An 11,267-nucleotide genomic window follows, 5' to 3' on the forward strand; every position below is an offset into this window, starting at 1 on the left:
GTATATAAGCTGTAGTTAATATATTAAGAGACTATATACAAATAGTGAGTTCTTCATTCATTGTCACTGTAATTAACAAAGTGTTATTGTTTAATTAGCTCTTATGTAAAGAGTTAGATAATGCTTTAACAACGTATTAACCATAAATAGTTCTCACTTTAGATTAGGTCACGGAAAATCAGAAAATGTCATTAAGTGCTTTAATACAGGCTTTATTGGACATTAATTACATTAGTATTAAAAGTTCCTTAAAATGTTTTGCAAATACATTAAGCTCACACACACACACACTCACTCACTCAAACACACTCTCTCTCTCTCTCTCTCTCTCTCTCTCTCTCTCACTCACTCACACACACACACACACACACTAGGGCTGGGACGATACACCTAGACCATGAGGAAAAGTTAAATCATACACTTATACAGACTGTACATGATGTATAAGATTAGTCATGTTTACAAAAACAATTCATCAGATCTTTCTGAGTTTTATTTCAGAAGCATCATACAGCATCATACTACAGTTCTACATTCTCTTCAATAAATAATTCAATAACAAATACATTTTTTAACAGTCACTTGTTGACACCTAGTGGCAAAACAATGTAATTAGTTAGTTAGTTAAAGTTTATTTCGGTCAACTTCAAAAGAAAAAAATAAAGAAATACAATTTACAAGCAAACATAGAAACAAACATTAAATTACAATGTAAGCAATATTTAAAAGAGAGAGAAAAAAAAAAGTTGATCGACCGAAAAGGTGTCGGCTGAAGCTTATGCTTATTGTGCCGATCCTTTTTGCATAACATTTATTTTACACACAACACCAAGTCCCAAAGTCATCATGCATACAATGACTAAAAGAAAAAGAAGCTAAATTCATTCAGTTTTGTATAATGTGATCTTTTTTTTTTTAAATAATTTCTTGAAACTACTAATGGATTTACATATATTCAATTCATCATCGAGACTATTCCACAGTTTAACCCCCTGAACAGACAGACATCTCTGTTTGACATTGGTTCTGATTTGAGGTTTGCTGAACATAAGTGTTCCTCTGAGCTCATAAGGAGTAGATTTCATCTGAAACAAGTTCTGGACACAGTCTGGAAATGTATTATTTATTATTTTATACATTATTTTGGCTATTTTAAATTCCACCAAGTCATTAAATTTTAATAGGTTGGAATTCATAAATAACTTGTTTGTTGGGTGATAATAATCTGTTTTATTTATAATTCGTATTGCACGTTTTTGCAGAATTGGTTTTATTATTGTTTTGTATGTATTTCCCCAGATCTCTACACAATAAGTCATGTATGGCACTATTAGAGACTGGTACAATATGTTTAGAGCCTTTGTATCAAGAATGTGTTTTGTTTTAGACAGGATAGCCAGTGTTTTAGAAATTGACTTTATATAGGTTATGTGAGATTTCCAGCTAATCTTGCGGTCAATGATGATACCTAAGAATTTAATTTCATTTACCAATTCTAGTTCAAATTTATCAGTTCTTATCTGGACTTTTGTATTTATTTATTACTAAATAAAATAAATTTAGTTTTATCTATATTTAGTGACAGTTTATTAACATCAAACCATTTTTTTAATGTTTTCATTTCTGCTTCCACTGTGTCCAGAAGCTGTCCCAAATTCTGATTGGAACAAAATAAAGTTGTATCATCAGCAAATAAAACACAATTTAATTGAGTAGACACATTACAAATGTCATTGATATATAATAAAAATAGCTTTGGTCCAAGGACTGATCCTTGTGGAACCCCACAAGTGACCCTCTGTGTAATGATACAGGAGATTGAGAAGGATCCATTTGCAGCTTTATTGAAGGAACGTCAAACAGGCAGGGGTCAGAGAACAGCAAACAGGGAAATCAGAGGTCAACACAGAGAGAGTAGTCAGGTAACAGGCAGAAGATCGGGGCAGGCAGCAAGAGACAATAATCCAAAGGCAATCCAAGTCAAGACAGGCAGCAAGCAGGCAGAAGTGAGGTAACAGTCCAAGGTCGGCAACAAGATCAGTAGACTAGGGTAAACGCTCAGAAATTACAGGCCGTGGCAATGCAATACTTCGCAGAGAAGTGGAGTGTGGAAGTGGCTTTTATGTGTGTGTGAATGAGGTGCAGGTGTGTGTGTAATCAGTGCAGTGCAGGTGTATGAAGTAATCAGTCCAGGTAGATGCAGGATGGGAAATGTAGTCTGTGAGTGAATATGATAGTCCGGTGTGGAGTGCCCTCTGGTGGCTCTCAAGGGCACTCCAGCTGGTGACTGTTACATAGCCCCTCCCTAAAGAGCGGCTTCCAGACGCTCAAACTGTCCAGGTGGGAGGTGGCCCGGGGGCGGGATGGAGGGCCAGGTCCGTGGAGCGGAAGAGGACCTTGAGACTGCGGTAATACGGAAGGCCAGGGCGGAGCAGGCTGTGCAGGCGACCAGGGAGGGGCAAGCTGTGCAAGCGACCAGGGCGGAGCAGGCGGCCAGGGCGGAGCAGGCTGTGCAGGCGGCCAGGGCGGAGCAGGCTGTGCAGGCGGCCAGGGAGGCGACGACCACTTGGGAGGCGACGACCCTTCTTGAGGCGACGACCCTTCGGGAGGCCAGGGAGGAGACGACCCTTCAGGCGGCCAGGGAGGTGACCATGGCACAGGAACAGACACTGGCTCAGGAACAGGAACAGACACCAGCTCAGGGACAGACACCGGCTCAGTGGCGGCCATCTTGTCCGAAGACACAGGCGTGGTTTCGGCCATCTTGTCCGAAGACACAGGCGCAGAAAGAGGAAGAGGAACAGATTCAGGCTCAGGATCAGATTCAGTCTCGGTGGGACGAGACTCTGGACGGGCGGACTTGACGTGAAGCTCTGGCTCTGGCTCTGGCTCGGCAGGACTGACGTGAAGCTCTGGCTCTGGCTCGGCAGGACTGACGTGAAGCTCTGGTTCGGCAGGACTGACGTGAAGCTCTGGCTCGGCAGGACTGACGTGAAGCTCTGGCTCGGCAGGACTGACGTGAAGTGCAGGCTCAGGGGATGCTGTGAGATTGTGGGACCCCTCATCCACAAAGCCCACAGTAAACGACGAGCCGCTTATCCGAAGAGCGAGGTCGACATATTGTATAAAAGTCCATTGAGGGGTGTTGTCAGGCATGAGGTACTCTAACATGTCTTCAAGCCCATAGCGGAACATGTCCTTTAAGACCGCATCGTTGAGGTCCACCCCATGGCAGAGCTCACAAAACTCCTCCACATAGTTCTCAATCGGGCGGTCACCTTGGCTGAGACGGAAGAGACGGATTACTGGGTCCATGGTTTGCATCGCTGCTGGATCTTGATGTGGCGAAGTATTCTGTAATGATACAGGAGATTGAGAAGGATCCATTTGCAGCTTTATTGAAGGAACGTCAAACAGGCAGGGGTCAGAGAACAGCAAACAGGGAAATCAGAGGTCAACACAGAGAGAGTAGTCAGGTAACAGGCAGAAGATCGGGGCAGGCAGCAAGAGACAATAATCCAAAGGCAATCCAAGTCAAGACAGGCAGCAAGCAGGCAGAAGTGAGGTAACAGTCCAAGGTCGGCAACAAGATCAGTAGACTAGGGTAAACGCTCAGAAATTATAGGCCGTGGCAATGCAATACTTCACAGAGAAGTGGAGTGTGGAAGTGGCTTTTATGTGTGTGTGAATGAGGTGCAGGTGTGTGTGTAATCAGTGCAGTGCAGGTGTATGAAGTAATCAGTCCAGGTAGATGCAGGATGGGAAATGTAGTCTGTGAGTGAATATGATAGTCCGGTGTGGAGTGCCCTCTGGTGGCTCTCAAGGGCACTCCAGCTGGTGACCGTTACACTCTGAAGCTGTGACCTGTCATTGGTGAACTGCACAAACTGAAATCTATTCCTGAGATAGTCACTAATCCATCTTTGTGCAACGCCCCTGATGCCATATATTTCAAGCTTTTTTAATAATATTTTATGATCAATGGTATCAAATGCTTTTTTTTAAGTCTATAAAAATTCCAACTGAGTAATTTTTATTTTCTATTGCAGAGGTCAGTTTTTCAACCAGCTCTATTACAGCCATTTCCATGGATCGATTTGCTTGGAAGCCATATTGATGATCGTTTAATAGTTTATATTTTTCAATGAAACTGTCTAATCTTGTTTCAAATAGTTTTTCTAATATTTTTGAAAATTGTGGAAGGAGGGAAATTGGTCTGTAATTTGAGAATAAATGGCTGTCACCATTTTTGTAGATGGGGATGACTTTAGCTATTTTCATGTTGTCCGGAAAAACACCAGTTTGGAGAGATAAGTTGAAAACATAAGTTAATGGTTTAACAACAAATGTCATAACATCCTTAACTAGTGCCATGTCTATATCATTAAAATCGGTTGATTTTTTATTTTTAAATGTATTTATTATATTTATTATTTAATTTTCATCTACTGACTTTAGAAATATTGAGTTTGTATTTGATTTAATGATGTCAACATCCACACCTACTTTTAATTCTGGTTGCACAATATTATTTGCTAAATTGGCACCTACATTTACAAAATAATTATTGAATTCATTAGCAATATTGATTGGTTTAGTTATAGTTTTCAATTGGTTTGTGAAGTACTTTGGATATTCGCTTTTCTTAGTGTTTCCTTTGATTGCACTATTTAGTACCTTCCAAGTCTCTTTAATGTTACTTCTGTGTTGCTCTAGTAGATTATTATAATAGGCCTTTTTAGTTTTTCTTAATATATTTACTAGCTTGTTTTTATATAGTTTATATTTGAGTTCGGCTTCCTTTGTTCTTTTTTCTAAAAAGAGTTTATATAGGAGATTTTTCTTGTTACATGCATTTTGAAGTCCTTTGGTGATCCAGGGTTTGGCTTCATACTTTGACTGTTTTTGCATGCTCATAGGACAATGTTTGTTGAATAAGTGAGTAAAAATAGACAAGAATTTATTATAAGATTCATTTGGATCATTAATTGAGTAGACTTCATTCCAAGTCTGTATACTTAATTCTTGTTTAAAAGCTCTAACGGATACTGCGGTTTTGAGTCGTTTTAAACTATATACCGGTACTCCTTGTTTCTTTGTGTTTAGATTCTGAAAAAAAAGTTGCAGTGTACTAAAGACAGGAAGATGATCACTTATATCGTTTATAAGGAGACCACTTTCTATTCTGCTGTCAACTGCATTTGTAAAGATATTGTCGATTAAAGTAGAACTATTTGCTGTGATTCTTGATGGTTTTGTGATAGTGGGAAAAAGACCTAAACTAAACATAGTATCCATAAAATCTCTGTGCTTTTGTAATTTGTGTACATTCAATAGGTCAATGTTAAAGTCTCCACAAACAAAGGTTACCTTTGACATGTCAAACATTTCCACAATTCTGCTGTTAAATGCATCAATACATGACCCTGGAGTCCTATATATACAGCTTACCAGGATTGTTTGCGATTTTTTAACCATTATTTCAACTGTAACACATTCCATCATATTATCTATTTCGATTGTCATATTTTTTACTAATTTACAGTTAAACCCACTACATACATATAAAGCTACACCACCTCCTTTTTTATTAGTTCTATTCACATTAAATAATTCATACCCATCGAGTTTGGTGTCACATTCTCTATTCACATTTAGCCAAGTCTCTGATAAGGCAATGATGTGAAAATTAGGAAATTGTCTTAAGTAGTCCTTAATTTCTTCAAAGTTAGTATACAGGCTTCGACTGTTGAAGTGTATTATTGATAAAGCATTGTTCATTCTTACACTGGATTTGAATTGATCGTTCGTATAATACTCGCAGTGGCAATTGTTTGTATAGAAGTGGTTCTCTGGATCTATTTCATTCTCCATATCATTTTTGTGATCAGTAAACTCAAAGCATTTCATGTTCATGCTGCATATATCATTCATCGCAGCGCTGTCGGATGATTTGAATTGATCGTGTTCGCGTCGTCTCTTTCCTCTGTAGTACGAGTGGAGTTTTTTAACAGTTCGGTCATGTTTAGTAGTCTTTATTGTCACGTTCATCAATTGATCACCGAACAGTTTCATGTGATGCACCGTTATGGATTTTAATTCCTGTATGGATCCAAGTCCTGCAGTTCTTTTATCCATATGACTTTTGCGGATTCTGAAGGGCCAATTTGGCGAATCATAACTTTACAATTTCTAGTCCAGGTTGCATGTATTTTGTTTTGTCGTCGGAGAATACGCGCTTGTCGTGCTATATCAGCATTCTTTTTAGTCAAATGTTCATTTATGTACACTCCGGTTCCAGACAATTTTTTAGCTTCCTTGAGCAATCCCACTTTGCTTTTACGATTAATGAAGCGAACTATGATATTCGCCTTCCCATTTTCCCTTTTAGGAAAAGTATGACAAGCAGCGATGTCATTGCTTTTAATCGGCATGTTGAGATTGTTGAAAAACTGTATTACTTGTTGTTCTAGTGTTTGTAGTTCGTGAGCCGGTGCATCCTCATCTTTGTCAATGCTCGACGCCGCTCTGGCATACGTTTGATGGCGCGTCTCCAATCCAGTTATTATTATATCATCCATGCGGGTGTATTGTTCCAAGTCATCAACTTTCCTTTCCAGGTTCATGATCCGTTCGTCCTTTTCTTTAATTATTGTTTTGAGGAGTTTCACTTCGTCCATTAGCTCCATGAGCTTTGTTTGTTGTTTAGAGACTTTGCTCAATTCCTCCGACATAAAGCTCAATGATTTCTTAATTTCCTCCATTTCTTCGACTTTCATTTTTGGCGGCATTTTCTTTTCGTTTAGTTTGTACAGCTTTGATTCATTTATTTAAGAATCTTTCAGGTTAATATTTAAGAGGTTTGAGCAGCGTCTGGCTGACATGCTGCGTGTTGCGTGCTGCGTCACGTGTTGATTACCAATCGATAATCGATAAATGCGTTATTTTAAGTTCCAAGATTCTATCAAAAGCTGATTTACTCTATTTTGATCGCTACTGTAGACATCAGTGTTTATATTTGAACTTTAATCTTTTATCCCAGTACTTCTATGATAATTTGAACTATTGTCTCACAGAAATAATGAAACTATTATGAGGTTTAAAAGGCCTTTTGTGAAGCTGTTTCATGACGACTCTCTCTGGGTCAGCGGCAGCGCCAACACAGATTTGAATGTTGCGATATGATTTTGTCAAAGGTTTATTAGACAGAGGAATATGAAGAAGAGTGTGTGTGTGTTTGAATGGAGATCACAGTATTTTAGAGATGAATCGTGCAGCTCTACTGTCTTATCTCTCTCTCAGCATATGAGCAGCGCGAGGGCTTTCAGTGCATTCAGTCTCACGCCGCTTCCACACGTCCACTTGAAAGGGATATTACGACACTCATAGATAACGACACATTTCATCCCCTGTTGGAAAAAAAGTGGCTAACTTCTGTCAACCTCGTCTATAAGCAAGGACAAAAATAAGCAATTTAATTTGAATGAATATCGATTCTGGAATAAAATAATCTAATTTAAAATCGTAAACAAAAAAAATTGCGATGGGTGAATCGATTTTTTTCTCCCAGCCCTAACACACACACACACACACACACACACACACACACGTTCCTTAAAATGTTTACAAATACATCAAGCACACTCACACACACACACACGCACACACACATTGGGTTTTCATGTTTTATGGGGTCTTTCCATAGAAATAATGTTTTATATACTGTATCTTCTATCCCCTAATCCTAACTGATGTATTTTAACAACATGAACTAATGAGTATTTGTATATATTTCATATTGACAGCATTATGTTATTTATTTTTTAATTGTCATGTTTATCTTTGGATATAGGCTTAATGTGTGTCATTGTTCTCTACAGGTTGAGTGATTGTGGTGTCACAGATGAAGGTTGTGCTGCTCTGGCTTCAGCTCTGAGATCAAACCCCTCACACCTGAGAGATCTGCATCTGTCTGAGAATAATCTAGGAGACTCAGGAGTGAAGCTGTTTTCTGCTGTACTGGCGAATCCTCACTGTAAACTGGAGATACTGTGGTAAGATCATCTCCACCATAAAGACTCGGAGTGAATAAGGATTAATATGTAGATAGTGTATTCAATATATCTTTGGCGTAAGCCCCATCCGGTGGTTCAGCGACAGATTCCTGCTTGAGCCGTCAGATCCTGCCGGCAGTAGAAGGCAGCGGTGAGGAGTCTCCCTGAAGAGGAACATTTACATCTTACTATATTATTATCCCCCAAAAGAAAGTAAAACTAACAGTTAAATAAACCGGACGAACTACAAACCAGACAACAGATGCAGGATACAGTGAAGAGGGTTTTAAAGCACAAATGTTTGGTGTAAATCAACTTGTCTTGTAATGCTTGTGCAAACAGACCCTTGTAAAAGCGTGAGCATTTCCTCAAAATGTGTGTGTGCAGCTGAAAAGAGGGAAGTGGTGTGTGTTTCACCTGAACCAGGACTGTCACCATATCAGATTTATCACTACATGATTATCATGGCCAGAATAACACACAATAACAATATATCGCCATATCTATGGAAATCTTGATAATAATAATAATAATGCTATCAGTCAAATTCATCTTTACTCTGTTTATTTTGTGTTATTTTTGAAAAAGAAGAATCACTTCATCACATACAAAAGGAACAATTACACTTAATGCGACCAGTTTGAAATAATGGTAACACTTTATCACAAGTATACAGTAACACAGCGCTTATAAATCATTTCCAAACTGTTAGTTTATAGTTAATGAATAGTGTATAATAGTATATAAGCTGTAGTTAATATATTAAGAGACTATATACAAATAGTGAGTTCTTCATTCATTGTCACTGTAATTAACAAAGTGTTATTGTTTAATTAGCTCTTATGTAAAGAGTTAGATAATGCTTTAACAACGTATTAACCATAAATAGTTCTCACTTTAGATTAGGTCACGGAAAATCAGAAAATGTCATTAAGTGCTTTAATACAGGCTTTATTGGACATTAATTACATTAGTATTAAAAGTTCCTTAAAATGTTTACAAATACATGAAGAACAAACACACACACTCTCTCTCTCACACACAGACACACACACACACACACACACTCTCTCTCTCACACACAGACACACACACACACACACACACCAAATTCCATACAGAGGTATGAGGGATTTGTTACTCTCACACTCTCTCTTTCTCACACACAAAAAAACAAAAAATAAATCAACAACAAAACGAAAGCAAAAGACAGCAGCCCCTCACGGACGACTGCTGTCACATAATAAAACTTATAAAACGGTTAGTTCCAGTCCTTGATTCTGATTGGTCAATAGCTGTGCTTTATTCACAATGAAACACGGCTATGGCCGCTCCAGCCGACGGTTCTATTTATCACTGCGCCCTTAGCAACACCCTTAGCAACACCCTTAGCAACCACACGTATCAACATAAAGCACCTCCAAGGTTTACACAACAAATCACTGCCTTCGCAGCACCATGGTGCAGAGATTGTCCGATGCTGGTCTCGAGTCGAGGGAAATTATGTCTGTGAGTGGACATAAGTGTGAAAGTTCACTACAGAGCTACTGGAGGCCAAACTTAAAACAAAGAAAGCACTGGAGCGACAGCATTCTCTCTGCAACAGAAACACTGCTGACAGTGCTGAGCCCCAACTAAAGAGAACCGCGGTAAATATCACCACAGTGGAGCCGACTGAAATGAGACAAATATTTAATGCGTGCACAATAAGCGGAGATGTTCAAATAAATTAAAATAAACAACAATAAAAGAAGTATCTCATGTTAGGCAGCATTTAAGCAACTAAATTAATAACATTAATAAAATAGATTAAAGACCTAACTGTTCTCTATCAAAATATGTGCCCTTGTGTTTTTATTTAGGCTATGTAAATATTTAGTTTAGTGCAGAGAGAAAATAACGGAATAAACAAAAAAATAAACGTTTTCTCATGCTGAGAGATAAGCTATGCCTATTTGTGTGAGGAAATTTCACAAATATTGTGTTGTAAAAAATAAAAAGAATGAGACAAAGTTTGAGAACGGTTTGTTGTTTTTATTTGAGCTTTCATGCATATTACACACTGGAGCGTTGTTGTTCACGGTCAGGGACTATTTTTTTCTAGCGGAAGGATTGCTTTTATTGATTTAACTTCATGAAAGTTGCACTAATACATTTTTTTTTTACTTTAATATTGTGTGGTAATGTTTTATAAAAGCAATAAGGTACGAGAGGCAAGTGCTGTATCGTGAATAAGTAACGGCTGAGTAACTCCGCTTCGCGTCGAGCCTAACAACGCCCTTCAGCCGTTACTTATTCACGATACAGCACTTGCCTCTCGTACCTTATTGCTTACATAAAAACAACAACATAACTCCAGGGCTGTCCTCTCTCGCTCTTCACTGTCGTCGCTCCTCCTTTATGCTTCCGCTCCTCCGTGAGAGATACGAGACCGGTGCGTCGCGCAGGAGTCGCTCATCAGTAATCACGCCACCGGCCTCGTGCCGCTCTCTCTCGGCCCTCGGCCTCGTCCTGCTCGCCGCACTAATATTCAAGCATTTAGCCGATGGTTTAAGCTAGATTTCCCCATGGTTTGTGTTGGATAGGTATCGGATCATATTTTTTTCTCCCCTCCGATCTCCGATCTAGCGTTCTGGGCCAGTATCGGCACGATACCGATGACGTGGATCGGGTCGGGACATCCCTACGACACTCATAGATAACGACACATTTCATCCCCTGTTGGAACAAAAGTGGCTAACTTCTGTCAACCTCGTCTATAAGCAAGGACAAAAATAATGCAATTTAGTTAGTATCAGTATCGATTCTGGAATAAGGAAAATCTATAAATCATTGACAGCATTATGTTGTTATTTATTTTTAATTGTCATGTTTATCTTTGGATATAGGCTTAATGTGTGTCATTGTTCTCTACAGGTTGAGTGATTGTGATGTCACAGATGAAGGTTGTGCTGCTCTGGCTTCAGCTCTGAGATCAAACCCCTCACACCTGAGAGATCTGAATCTGTCTGGGAATAAACTAGGAGACTCAGGAGTGAAGTTGCTGAAGGATCTGAAGGATGATCCACATTATAAACTGGAGACACTATGGTAAGGATAGTTTTTAACGATTTTTGGAGTGTAATGATAATTTCTGCTGGTTCTGTATCAGCTGTCCATTGTGTGAAAGTGACCTTTCTATCCCTGGTTATTCAGATATTGCTCAATGTCCCG

At 39.0% G+C, this 11,267-nt stretch overlaps 4 protein-coding genes across 12 annotated transcripts in view; 2 read left to right on the top strand and 2 right to left on the bottom strand.

Annotated features, from left to right (window-relative positions):
- Positions 1-11,267, bottom strand: part of LOC311091393 (uncharacterized protein) — a 354,781-nt gene that overhangs the window by 323,034 nt on the left and 20,480 nt on the right. The gene's annotated exons all lie outside the window — the stretch shown is intronic.
- LOC311091343 (uncharacterized protein) overlaps positions 1-11,267 on the top strand; it is a 530,654-nt gene that overhangs the window by 310,110 nt on the left and 209,277 nt on the right. For 7 of the 9 annotated variants that reach the window (XR_014608050.1, XR_014608051.1, XR_014608053.1 and 4 more), the window contains one exon: positions 7,881-8,054. Coding sequence is in view for 4 of the 9 variants with exons in the window: in XM_084127242.1 (XP_083983368.1) it covers positions 7,881-8,054 (174 nt within the window). In the remaining 5 variants the exon portion in view is untranslated. Of the gene's footprint in view, positions 1-7,880; positions 8,055-10,970; positions 11,145-11,267 lie in introns of all 9 variants that reach the window. The other 2 variants (XR_014608052.1, XM_084127243.1) reach the window with 1 other exon arrangement.
- Positions 1-11,267, bottom strand: part of LOC311091398 (uncharacterized protein) — a 171,044-nt gene that overhangs the window by 74,819 nt on the left and 84,958 nt on the right. The window lies entirely within an intron of this gene.
- The window catches only part of LOC311091399 (uncharacterized protein), a 116,571-nt gene that overhangs the window by 59,817 nt on the left and 45,487 nt on the right, over positions 1-11,267 (top strand). The gene's annotated exons all lie outside the window — the stretch shown is intronic.

This window comes from Abramis brama (genome assembly GCF_963993115.1).
Source record: "Abramis brama genome assembly, chromosome: 10".
NCBI classification, from domain to species: Eukaryota; Metazoa; Chordata; class Actinopteri; order Cypriniformes; family Leuciscidae; genus Abramis; species Abramis brama.